At 49.4% G+C, this 12,762-nt stretch overlaps 1 protein-coding gene across 10 annotated transcripts in view; it reads left to right on the top strand.

Annotated features, from left to right (window-relative positions):
- Positions 1-12,762, top strand: part of LOC311422336 (uncharacterized protein) — a 49,987-nt gene continuing 37,225 nt past the window's right edge. For 2 of the 10 annotated variants that reach the window (XM_084495266.1, XM_084495267.1), the window contains exons 1-4: positions 3,444-3,574; positions 4,503-4,606; positions 8,366-8,440; positions 8,530-8,703. In XM_084495266.1, the coding sequence (XP_084351392.1) occupies positions 3,523-3,574; positions 4,503-4,606; positions 8,366-8,440; positions 8,530-8,703 (405 nt within the window). In that variant the 5' untranslated portion in view covers positions 3,444-3,522. Of the gene's footprint in view, positions 94-705; positions 807-1,131; positions 1,222-1,337; positions 1,939-3,443; positions 3,575-4,209; positions 4,317-4,502; positions 4,607-8,274; positions 8,441-8,529; positions 9,664-12,762 lie in introns of those variants that run through there. The other 8 variants (XR_014685281.1, XR_014685278.1, XR_014685280.1 and 5 more) reach the window with 8 other exon arrangements.

The raw sequence follows: 12,762 nt of genomic DNA, 5'->3' as shown, positions 1-12,762 counted from the left end.
CCCCACCCAGATGAGGTGCTGTGAGGTTATTTATTATACCAGGCTGACCCCCAGAGGTGTGGAGGGGGTTGGATCCTTCACAGCCTGGGCAGTGTAGGGTGCTTTTTTCCTTTCTTAAACATTAAGGACATTTTCAATGGAATCTCTTAGTGCTGAGCGAGTACAAGGTGACAGCAAGGGAAGGCTGTGTGTCTGAGTTAGGACTTTAAGCCTTTCTAGTTGGTGACCTCTGAGCTCTCAGGGTTTGTGTTGTGTTGGACACAGAGGCAGCACAGATTGGGGTCCTTTCTCTTGAACCCACTCCCAACCTGCTGGCTGGCTTGTGCTGGCTCCTGGGGTCCCTTTTCAAGGTGTGAGCCTGGGCTTCCCTTGAGCTATTTGCAGATAACAAAGGAGAAGGGGGGAAAAAATAGCTGTGAGCGGATCAAACAGTCAAAGCACAAGCTAATTGTCTAGAAATGCCTGAGTCTGGACCCAAGTTTGTTGTCTCAGTGTTGAGCACAGCTTGTGAGAACTGCTCCGTGCTATGGGAGAGCAGTGAGAGGCTCCTTGGTAGCGTTCAGGAGCGTGATGAGTTCAGTGCTGCTCCACTCTGCTTCAAGGAGGTTGCTTGATGGACAAGGTAGTTTTGTCATGAGAGGGTGAGCAGCTGTGGTTCATCTCCTTGAGTGTCACCTGTGATTGTGATAATCTCCTGAATGTGATGCAGCCTAAGGCTGCTGAAGGATCTGATGCCCGTGGGGTTTCCTTTTCAGCTCTGTTTGGAGCGTGGAAAGTTCCTGGCTAGACAGAGACCTTGCTAAGCTGTAAGGCTGCACGAGAGAAAGCAGTGGTGCTTTGGTCATGTTTCGTGCCTTTATCTGTTTCTGTCTAGACGCAGTCCAGGTCCTTGGGTGTAGTGACACTGTGTTGTCTGCAATCAGCTGAGATTGTAGGTCTGATCAAACTGTGTGAAAACCCAAGGGGCTTTTTCTCCTGTGCATGCTATTGAGTTAGCTCTGCTGCTCTGGATGGTTCACAGTGCTCCCACTGCATGCTCTCTGGGGGAGTGAACTGCTCCTGGTGGCAGTTTCTCAAGCTGCTGCAGTGACTGGAGGGCTGATTTCTTTTTTTTTTTTTAAATCCTTGTAGACTTCCTGAAGGATTGAATTCCTCAGAGATTTAAAGGTGGGACCTGTCCTCCACCCCTATTGTTCATGTACCTCTCAAAGGAGATGAAGGGTGAACTCAGGCTACTGTGAATTCCTAGAATGACAGCAATGATAAATCTTGCCAGTGCTTTGTCTGTGTGACTTTAAGCCTTTTTTTTTTTTTTTTTTTTTTTTTTTCTGCTGTAGAAATGGAATAGACATCTGTGTGTAATGTGTGAGGCTGTGACCTCTGAAATCCACTGATGGATGCTGCCACAAGGCCCTTGTGCATCACCGAAGGCTGCTCTGCAGAGGCTCTGCCCTTGCTGTGCCAGCTGTTGTGCAGCCAGGGTGAGAGCACTGTGTGTGCAGGCACCCTCACAGTGTCCCAGGGCTCTTGCCTCCAGCTGGGAATGCAGGAAGGATGCTGTCTTTTGGGGGCTGGCCATGGTCAAGCTCACATGGCAAGAGAAAGCGTGCTCTGAACGGCCCCAGCGTGTGCTTAGGCATGTGGCATGGTGTCAGATCTTCTCTGACTCCCCTGGTATGCTGTTATCAGCTTCCAGCTGCTGCCAGTAGCTGGGCCTTTGCTTCTTTGGAGCTTTAGGTTTAGGGCTGAGCAGTCGGTGAAGTGAGTAATAGGCTGGAGATAAGAGCGTGCCTCCAACCCTGGAAAGATCAGAGACCAAGCTAAGCATTTAATTCCATCCTCCTCGGTTAGCATCGTATGCTCCTGGAGAAGTCCACCGGTGCTTTCTGGAAAGCTTTCTCCCTTCTGTCTGATCTGCTGAGGCTGCTTCCGATAAAGGTGAGTGCAGAAAAGCAGACACAGCTCCCTCCAAATGCACGCTGACACCAAAGTTCCTCCTCCAGCACAGCTGTGCTGACCCCACGCTTACTGAGCTGAGGAAGCAGCTTCACCCTGCTGCTCCAGCACCAAATCCTCCCGGCCCATGCAGCAGCTGGCTGGGGATGTGCGATGGGGCAGGCAGGGCCGTGCCCCCCTGTACCTCATTGTAAGGGGGGTGTTGGAGCTGGGCAGGCAGCAGCAGAGCAGGGATGAGCAAGGGACCCCGTGAGGGAGGGCTGGTGGTGACTAGCCACTAACCCTGTGTGTGCTCAGCAGCCTGCAGTCCCATTTATTAGCACTTAAAACTTGCTGTCTCTGCTCCAAATGGAGTGTTTACAGCATTGACACGAACAGCTGTCCCAGTCAGCCAGATCATAACAAATGGGAGCTCTGGCTGGAGTGTTATTTTGCTGCAAGGGGGTAATACATCTTATTACTAAACAATGAAGCTCGTGATGGATGGTGACGAGTCTCTTCGCTGTCTTGCTTGATGATCATGCTGAAAAATAAACATAAAACGTAAGATGTTCCCAGGGATCTTGGCAAGGCCTTGCATTGTATCTAGGAGGAGACAGCTTTGAGGTTCCCTGGTGCCTTAGCTGCAAGGGGCTTGGCAGCAGGCTGTGGGTTATGCTGCCTTCTCTCCACAGTGGATTATCTGGGAGGGATCTGGGGGTCAGGGAACAAAATTCAGCGATAGAGAGGAGGAGGATGTGCTGGCCAAATACGTCAGCTGTAGCAGGAGCTGAAGACAACTGGAGCACTGCAGAGCTCTGGTCCTAGGTGATGCCTGATCATAAGGCAGTGTGGGGTCCAACAGGCATTTTGAATAGGGCTGCATTACTGGGGAAGTTATGGTTTGGGGAGCTGGGGGTGGAACTGTGGATGCAGTTCTCCAAAGGGCCATGGGGAAGGTATGGTTATGGGGGTGGCAAGGTCCTCCTGAGGGCCGTGCCCATGATCCTGCTGCTTCAAGTGACTTGTGTGGAGGCCTGTAAGCCACAGCCTCTCTGAGCACACAGCTGGAACAAATGATATGCTCACTTGATGCCAGTGCAAAATTGAAGGACCGCTGTTCAGGGCAAAGGAGCTGAGCTAGTCTGATCAGACACCTCTGCTTCTGAGCACCTGCAGAGGCAAAGCTCGAGACGGTTCAGGTCCATTACCTACAGCTTGGAGTCATTGCAGAGGTAGCAGTGGGCTCCGGACCGAGCCCTGCAGGAGCCACAGGGGGGTACTGGCTGGCTAAAGACTGTGTGACTCAGATCTCCTACACATGCCTTCACCCACGCTCCCTGCCCTTCACGCTTTTTCCAACCTCAAGGACTGCTGAATTTTCTTACCTGCTCCCCCCACCACCACCACAGTGGTGTTTTATTTTTAAATGGTGACTGTGAAATGATGGGAACAGGTGGTGCTGTGATTTCACAACAAAGGAAGTATATTCAGGTCACAAATGGGGCGAGCAGAGCAGAGCAATGGGAACTGGCTCCTGCTGCTTTTGGGGGCTCTACAGCAGAGGTGCAGGGTGTGAGCTGCAGCATGATGGGGCTGACAGCAGTGAGGACTGGCACCGGGTGTGCAAGTGACACTGGTAGCGTTTGGAAGCCAATTAAAGCTAATTTAAAATATTAGCATATCAGCAGGCAGGAATTCTTCCGACCGGATTGATTTCACTAGGGGATCGGGGAATAGGGCCAGCATTCAGCTGGCAGTTTTTCTTTCCCCGTGATTGCGTTCATCACCTGAGCTGCCAGGGCAGGGCTGGGGTCTGCTGGAGGAGAGCAGCAGCGGAGCTAGGGGTCTCCTGGGGAGGGTAACGCAGCACTGCATGGAGCTGCAGGAGCTGCGCCACTGAGCGGATGAGCTCCCACTTGGGAGCCATGAAAGCAGCCAACAAAGGCGCTCTGTGTCTGTGCGTGTGTTTCTTAGACTAGATGAAGGAGGGAGAAGGTTTTTAAAAAAAATCCCAGCCCTGTTTTTCCCAGCAAGTTCTCCCCGGTATATATTTATATTTAGTATCTATTTAGCAGAGAAGAGGGGAGGGCTGTCTGGGAAAGCAGTTTGCTGGAAGGGGGTGGGTTTGTAATCCAGACATTCAAAGACGGTCTTAAATAGAGCATTAATGGAAGGGGGAAGGTTGGAGACTGCAGCTTTCTATTTTGGTGGAAATGGAGCTTTCTGTGCATGCCAGCTGCTGCTCGAGTGCAGGAGTGGTTGGTCACCGCACGGAGGAGCTTCCATTTATGCATCTGTCCTCAGTGCATAGCACTCCTGGGAATCTTCCTGCTGTCTGGAAGGATTTGGGGGTCAGATCCTAAAAGGAAGAGAAAAGGGTAAGCAGAGCTGGCTCACATGGAGTAAGCCTTGTGTATGTGCCAGGGTGCAACGAGCAGCACTGCAGCTGGACAGGGAGCACGCTTGCCTTTCTCCAGACAGCTGGAAGCAATCTGACCTCAAGATCTGAAAACTGCTGCAGGACACCTATCCACAAACCCCTCACGGCTTTGCCTTTCTCCCAGGGAGTAGCTGGAGCTTTGAGGCACTGCTGAGCCCGCCTGTCCCTGCTGCCTGGCTGTCTCCTGGGCTGGACCCGCTCAGGTCTCGTTACCAGTTGTACCCACAGGTGGGGAATCAGGTGTTGAAAGATTTGCTGAACATCAAACCACAGCCAAAATCGGTGTGCCCTCTTTTTCTTCCTGTCGAGGTCATCGTGCTGCACTAGGAGACATTTTTCCCTGGCTGTTGGCTTGAGGTGAGTGCTGGGGCTGAGAAACCCATCGGCCTTAGGTCTGTGCCCAGTGGCTCTGCAGGAGCAGGCTTCAGTTAGCTCAGGTGTATTTGCTCCGTGGTTCAATCAAACCCTGAGCTCATCATGCTTGTATTTTTGTTGGTCGATACCAATATTTCATAATCACAGCCACATTGCCCTGTTGGCATGGGGTGGAGAAGTGGCACGGACTAGATTTCTGTGGGTGGCCGTGGATAGGTGTGAAAGCAATTCCCAAGCAGCTGCATGGGGTAGGAGTACTCCTGGAGTACTGTATGAAGAGATCATGGTCACACATCCAAGTGAATTACAGACCAAACGAGGAGCTGACTAGATATATCTTTTCTGGGCCTGGGTACATGGTATGGCAAAAAAATAATCCACAGGTCTCTGCACACCCACACTAGGAGTAGATGTACTGAAGTTGATAGGGAAAGTTGGTCTCTAATAACCACCTATCAGCAAAGAAATCACAGCCTGGTCCCCAGACGCTGGCTCTGACAATCATTTTGTGCTAATGCTTTAGCCAGCCTGTCTGTCGCTCAAATATTTGCTGAGGGGAGTGAACTTCCCAGCTCGGAGGCTGAGCCTGCCAAGGAGGAAGATGGGAGAGGTGACCCGGGCTGGTGTCCGTGTCTGCACTCAGGGATTTTGCCTCAGAAAAATGCAAATGTGGTTGGAACCAATTTTGTTCAAGAACGTGAACAGGCACTCAAAGGACCTTTTTTCCCCTCTCCCCATGACTTCTCCTTCTCTAATTACTAGGATGAATGTGTAAACCCTCACACTGAAGTGTTCACAAGAGTGGGTTTACTCATTTTACTCTCTTTCTTGGCGTAAAAGGCATCTTATTAAGGAGGTTTTAATGTGTTTTTTTCACCAAGAGACATGGATTATAAAGCTTTAAGAAATAACTTGCATCTGGAACAGCCAATTAATAAAACAAAAATTCTGATGTCATTTTCTCATAAATTAACAATTCATAGATAATTTACAGTGCTCATGTCATTAGGCAAATGGACTTTAAATTGATTTCAGATTAGTGGGTTAATGATTTCCCGCAGGTATGGTTTCTGTGGGCAGCGTGCATGGTGTTACTTTCAATGAGGGGTAGGTGTGCGGGAGCAAACTCCTGCCTCGGTAATCGAGGCGATGATGGGAGTGGTGGTCGCATCCAAATGCGGTATTGATCTGCGCAGAAAGTGCTGACTGTCTCCATCACTGTGGCAAGGAGAGGGTAAGGAGAGGACTCTGGGAAAGACTGCAGTCTTTGCATATTTCTTGTATAATAACGGGTTTGGTATGTGTTAACTCCAGGTGGTGCATTAAGGTAGCCGATTGATACGGTGTTGTTAAATAACCTTGCAGTTTATAGTACCGGGGAAAAAAAAATTATGCAGCTGAGTTCTGATTATAGCTGTAAGGGAACAATATGTCCCCAGATTGATTAAAAACAGGGCGAAGATTACGTGGCGTCTGAGACCAACCCGAGGGGGAGGCACGGTGCTCTCCCATCGCTGCTGTGATGGCCAGGCTGTGCGCTGTGAGTCCTGCCTTACGCCCCTCTGCTGCCAACTTCTGTCCTTGCATGATTTTCCCCCTTGTTTTTCTTCTTGGCCTGCCTGTAAAGCTTGTAAATATTTCAGGGGACAGGCTGAATGTCTCGTGTATGTTAACGCGGGGAGCTAAGGTCGGAGCCCTGAGGTGCTCGTGGAAAGTCAGCAGTTGGTATTTCACCTTGGTCAACCTAGTTGCCAGGAGGTCCAGACTTGTCAGAGCAAACCTGGAGAACTCTTGTGGCACGGTTAGCCTTTCTGTAGGCACATATTGGCATTAATAAATCGATCTGGGCTTTTTGTCTCATCACCCTAACACTAGAGGCATTAAAAAACGCTAATGAATTCCTCCTTGGGGAGATGGACTTATTGTCCCAGGCCCACAGCCGAGGCGGGGAGAGATGCCTGCTCGGGGTGATGGAACGAAATGGCAGTGCAGCAGGGAGGGGACATCCCTCTGTGGGTGTAGTGCTGCCTTTGGCGAGCCCTGCCTTGCATGGCTGGGTTTTGTAGCACGAGGCCGTCGATGCAGGACGGCGCCGTGCAAAGATTGCGGTCTAAATTGGCAACACCCTGAGCTGTGCCGCAGGCACTGCTGTTCACTGCCACGGATGGGGAGGCTGAGTGCTGTGGAGGATTATATTTTGAGCACGATGGACAGTAACTCATGAATTAAATGGCTGTGGAAATGGATTTTGTTGGCAGTACATATTTGTGGAGCGCAGTCTCTCTGTGGCTGCCTGTTTACACAAACTCTATTGCTTCCAAGCTTTGTATTACAAAATTAAATTCCTCCTGCATTAAAAATTTATGTTGGATGAAAAGATCAGTGTATTGAAACTTGGTGAGAATATCCCCCTCCATGCACATACACACATCATTTGGATGTACCTTTCCTCTGAATGCCGGCTGATGATCCAAATCATGCGAGATAAAGTTTATAATTACCTTCTATCAGTGCTCTGTAAAAAGCGGAAAGGTGCCCTTAAATAGGGGGTGATCCCTATAAAGATGAAATTCATGCTAACTGAGAAGTTGTTATTGCATCCCTTAGCATCTCCTGTGCTCCGAAGGTGTTGAAAAGACTTTAGAGAGAGATTTATGGGAAGGTGCCTTCTCACAATGTGTTATTTTGGCTTCAAGGACACTGAAATTCTATCGCTTACTGCACAGAGCTACTTGTGTCAGTACACAATTCAGCTCATAATTATAGCCTTTCATCTCATTAGCATATGTAAGAGTTTATATAAGTTTTATCCAAACATTTTTAATTCATTAGGTGTTCTCCTTGTATCTGCTATGCCCTGGGGCATAAGGAACACTCTGCAGTTGTTTTTTTATGGAAATTAGACCTTAAAGACGCACATAAATCTGTAGACATGCTTCTGCAATTTAAAAATGACTCTGTAAGATGCGTACAATGAAGGGAAATAAGGATTTAAAGCACCATCTTGGTAGAATACAGTTTATTTTGTGTATATTTTTCAGGGAAGCAGATCCAGCAGCACATCATACAGTGATCCAATTATGAGAAGTGGAGGGAGAAGGGGGAATGAGCGGGTGGGAAATGACAGGGGAGGATGGTGGCGGTGGAGGTGAGGAGCAGCTTGATGAATGGACCCAAACTGGAGTGGGGACAGGGAGCTGGCCAGAAAGCTGAAGGCTGGAAAAAACACTGGGGTGAGGTCTTCAGCATCCCAGTAATGTGGTCTTTGGGATGGACCCGCTGTGAGTGTTGTAGGGCTTGTGTGGAGAAGCTGGCTCTGAGCAAGGAGCAATGACCCTGCCCTCATCGTGTGGAAGGAGCCTCAGCCCTCCATGCAGAAAATCATGTTGGTGCTGGCCGGCAGTGACGGTGCTGTGACTTGTTGGCTTTTCCTGGTGCGTGTATTTCCCGTGGCCAGACGGCACCAACTCCTCTGTTTGAAATCTTTTTTTTTTTTTTTTTTTTTCTCCATTAATTTGCAGGCTATTTATTTCTGCCTTCTTGGCTTGGGCTGCGTGCTGTGAGTCTGGAGGAGCCGTGACCTGGAGGGACCATCTGTTTCTCTGCTGGCAGGCAGAAGGGATGGGGGCCAGGGAGGAAGGATGCAGCTCCTCTATGCTGCTGTTCCTGTGCCTCCTTGCTGTCTGGGTAATTAAACACTAAAATTAATATATATATATGTTAATAATCCTGGTTCTCTAGCAGCTGTAGTGGAGTCAGGCTGTTTCTCCCTGCAGATGGAGAGGCTTGGGAGCGACCTGCTTCCCTCCATGCATCAGAACCCTTCTGGTCACAGGAGCGACCTGGCAGCAGCGTGGATTTCCTCGAGGAGCTGCAGGTTGCAGCAGATGCTGCTTGTGGGAGCCCTGGGGACAGACCTGGAATGCCAGCCTTCAGAAGGACTTGTTTTGGTAACAGACCACTTTGATTTCTGGTGGTCAGAGCATTGGTTATGGTCTTCAGAAACCCATGGAAAGGCTTCAGATCTAAACCCACAAAGGGCTTAAGCTCTCAATTTAGGAACTCCAGCGGCAGTTTAATGTTTTTGCTGATAGCAGCCTGTGAATGAAAGCCCCTGCCCCGCAGTGCTATCTCTAAGTATCTGTCACTCTGCGTGCTTAGCAAGAGCAGAGAATGGGAGATACAACTTCTGATTAATGTCTCTGGGGAGCTTTTGCAATACTGTTTTGCAAGCAATTGTCATTTAACATTAAGGTAAATACCTTGCAGCTATGAGCTAGAAAGCCCTTTTTTTCCTTTCCTTTTGGAAACAGCCTCTTGGCTTCGCAAAGCTCTTGCTCATGTTAAAACCACTTCTTTTTCTCTGTTGGTGCTGCAGCCGCCCTGCTGGTACCCCAGAGCTTGCCCTGAGCTGGAGGTGGCCAGTAGCGGGCAGGGATGCTCAGTGCTGTGCCAGCAGGGGAGTTAATCCAGAGGTGCTTCTTGGTGCCTCTGCCCTCCTCCCCTTTGCAGGAGGATGCTGCTGGCTAGCTGGCACGGGGTAGTGCTGAGTGGCTGGGTATGTAAATGAGCTCACTTTCATTAGAAAGCTTGGCTGTAAGAAAACACCATTAACTCCATCAAGGCTCATCTCTTTTAATACCTGTGCTCCCCCTGGAGACATCCAAGTTTCTAGGCTAATAATTTCTTATCGGACTCTGGTGACTTTTACTTAAGGAAGTTGCTTCAGGCAGGGAGACCCCGCTCTTAATATTTTTTCATTCATTTCTAAAAGATTTGGAGTCTTCTAATTATTATTGCTTCCCTCAAATGTTTAACTTCTACCTTTCCTTAATGTCTCATCTGGCTGTCACTGCTGTAACCCGAGCAGATTAATGCAGTCACCAAGACCTGCAACACAATCCTTCTCACCGCTGTGTTGGAAATCCAATGTTTTGGGGATCACTGCGTCATTGCAGGTGATAATGGTGCTAGTACCTGCCCTGTGGAGGTGGTGGCAGCTTTCTCCTGTGAAGGACAGCACTGACTCCTTGTGCTATCGCCCCCTCCCAGAAGTGTGTCTTGTTCTGGCTCCTTCCAGCAATGCAAACAATTACCATTGTGCGAAAGCCGTGACTGCCCGTGCTTTAACAACACAGCAAATTACACTCATAAATTGAGAGTGCAGCTAATTGTTGTTTTATGGAGTAGATGTTCTTCAGGAAAAAAAAAAAAATCTGTAAACACTCCGATGCCCTGCTGAGCACAGGACTGTTTATCTTTGGTGAGGAATAGCCTTCCAGAGCAACCTCAGTGCACGCCGGATCACAAACTTTTCAAGGGCAGTGGTGTTCCCCTGGTGTGGCTCTGTGCAGGCAGGAGCTGTGAGAGAGGTGGGTTTTGTTTGCTTGGTTTTTATTCTGGGATTTCACCTGCCCCTGGAGCAGCGTGCTTTGTGATTACTGTGTTGTTGCTTGTTCTGGAAACCCCTCTGGCCTGGCTGAGATGAGGGCTCCCCTGTGCTGCCCGCTGCCCTTGTGAAGGGAAAGATGCAGCTGGTTTGAAGGATTACAGGCAAAGTGGATGCGACTGGCCGAGGCAGGGGACAGATGTAAACCTCACTGTGCGATGCTGGGCAGATTGCTCTGCTAATTTACAAGGATGCTGTTGCACCATAAGCAGGTGCCTTAAGAAGGTTTCTGCCCTTCATCCTTCTTGAGCTTGTCCAGAGGATAGATGGGACACCCGGGAATGAGCTGCTCTGGAGTACCCGGTACCACTCTGCTCACAAATGTACCCTTTAAGGAGCCACTCAGCCTCCCTGGCGCTATCATTCTTCTGAGTCTTCTCTGCTTCATTCCTAATTGGATCCTCTGTACTCAATTGTCCTGATCTGCGGAAATGTTATGAGGATGAGGGTTTTGGCTTTTTTCTCTTCTTATAGTGATTTATTGTATTTTAATTCTGGTTTCAGTGTGCAGGCTTCACTTGGCAGGAGTGTGATTTGCAGGGAGGCAGAGTGTGGGAGGCTTTATAAATAAAGCACCTGCTCTGTCTCCCTTCATGACCAGGGTCTGATCTTCGTTACTCCAGGGCAAACCTGGGAAACTTTCCACTAAAATCAAGGGTGGCACCGGCACGGTGCTGGTGTAGCAGAGATGAGAATCAGAGATGAGAATCCATCTGCCTGCAAATTGCCAAGGCTGTAGCTTTCGGGACTCTAAGCAGGTGATCTACGTGCATTTTAATAACCGTAACCTTCACAGCGAGTGCACATTCTGCTGAGTGTGCAGATTGCAAACCCGCGCTGCAATCGCTGGAAAGGTTGTTTGTGGTAGCTCTTGATATACTGTTTGGATTGGGCTTTGTTTGCTCCAGCGAGGCTTTGGAAGGGAATGATGTGCTAATTGAGTATTCAGCAAATAGCAGCTTCCAAAAGGTCCTTGCCCGGTGAGCTAGGAGATGCCCCTGAAAACACACGTCCACTGGTTAGCACGTGTGGCAGTGCCCTTGTGAGCCAAATGGGATCCTTTAATCATAGGTACTAATAATGCTTTGAGCTTTGCAAGTGCTCTGCATGATGAAAGTGCTCTTGGCCCTATCTTGTAATGCTGAGATGAAGCAGGTAACGACAGGGGATGCATGGACGGGGCTGGTGGGAGCCGTGCTGAAAGCACCATCTTCTGCCCACATTCAGCTTCTGAAAAGGACTTGGATGCCACAAGGAGCTCTGGCATAAATGCCAAGATTGGCAAATGCTTCATGCTGCAGCAGGCATTGCTGGACAGCTGGGCTGAGATCTGACATCATCCAACACAGGGCCGGAGGGACTCAGAGCACGGGGCCTGAGGTACATGGCCGGGCATCAGCTGGGCCTTTGTGCCTGTCTGTGCTGACTCCTGCTGTCACAGCTGCCCTTCGAAGGGGAAAAACGCTGTAGCCTTTCTAAAGGAAGCATTTGAAACGTAAACCTGAACCCTGCTTTTGTGTAAACGTAGCTTTTCCCTTTGTGGAGCCTGCTACAGAGTGTGCTCTCAGCTGGCAGTGGTGGAAGCGACCAGCGACTTTCATAGGAGGGGGAGAGGCAAGGTTTTGCCAGGAGTTGCGGTGTTGTCACCTCGCTGTCATTGGGGCCTGATCCTGCCTCGAGAGGAGAACAAGCAAAAAAAAAGGATGAGAACGATCTTGAGCACAGGCCCTGGTGTGGAGGTGGGTGGCAGCCCCACTGCGGGAGGGCTGGGGCCTGACCTCCTGTCCACTGCGCTGAGCAGCAGCACCAGGGTCTCTGCTGCTGAACCAAGGGCTGTGGGGAGCACCTGTGGGTGAAGGAGGCAAAGGCTTCAGTCTGCTGTAGTTGCCAGGCTAAAGCATGCTACTGTGGAAATTCAGCTTATGGAGAGGCTGGGGGGGAGCCAGGCTCCCCCAGCTGGCTCCTGGCAGGCAGTCAGAGTGACTCAAAAGGGAGAAAATCTTCACCCATCCCCTCCAATCCCATCTGTGGTTTATAGGAGTCAGGTTTTACTCATGTTCTGGATGGGGGCTTACCCTGAATGCTGTTAGTGTGAGTGTGCTCAGCTGTGTTTTTGTGGGGTCCCCTTGCTGCTCTACTGGGCCCCTCACAATTCCACTGCTGTGTGTCTGCAGCTGAAATACCTCAGCTGTAACCTATTTAGCTTTCCTGGCAAAAAGTCTTCAAGTGGAGCACGAGGCTTCTCAGGCTGTGCGTGGGTGAATGTGAGAAAAGCCAACAAGGTGTTCAACTCAAGTAGGTCAGAAGAGGGAACCTGAATTTTACAGGAAACACTGATATGTGTACTGTAAGTGATTTTATTCCAAATGAAACACAAGTCAACTTTTTTTTTTTCTTTTTTGAAACTCAGGTTTTCTAGTGCTAGATCTTAAAAAAAAAAAAAAAAAAAAAAAAAAAAGTCCCTTCCACCCCAAAAATAATCACCCCAAACCTTCAGTTTAATCAAAACATTTATCTTCAGTGGATTGGGTGGGAAGTGTTCCGAACTGATGCAATTTAA

The sequence above is a fragment of the Aythya ferina genome (genome assembly GCF_964211825.1).
Source record: "Aythya ferina genome assembly, chromosome: 21".
Lineage (NCBI taxonomy): Eukaryota > Metazoa > Chordata > Aves > Anseriformes > Anatidae > Aythya > Aythya ferina.
Note: the sequence above shows the minus strand (reverse complement) of the source record. Positions and strands in the feature narration are given on the sequence as shown.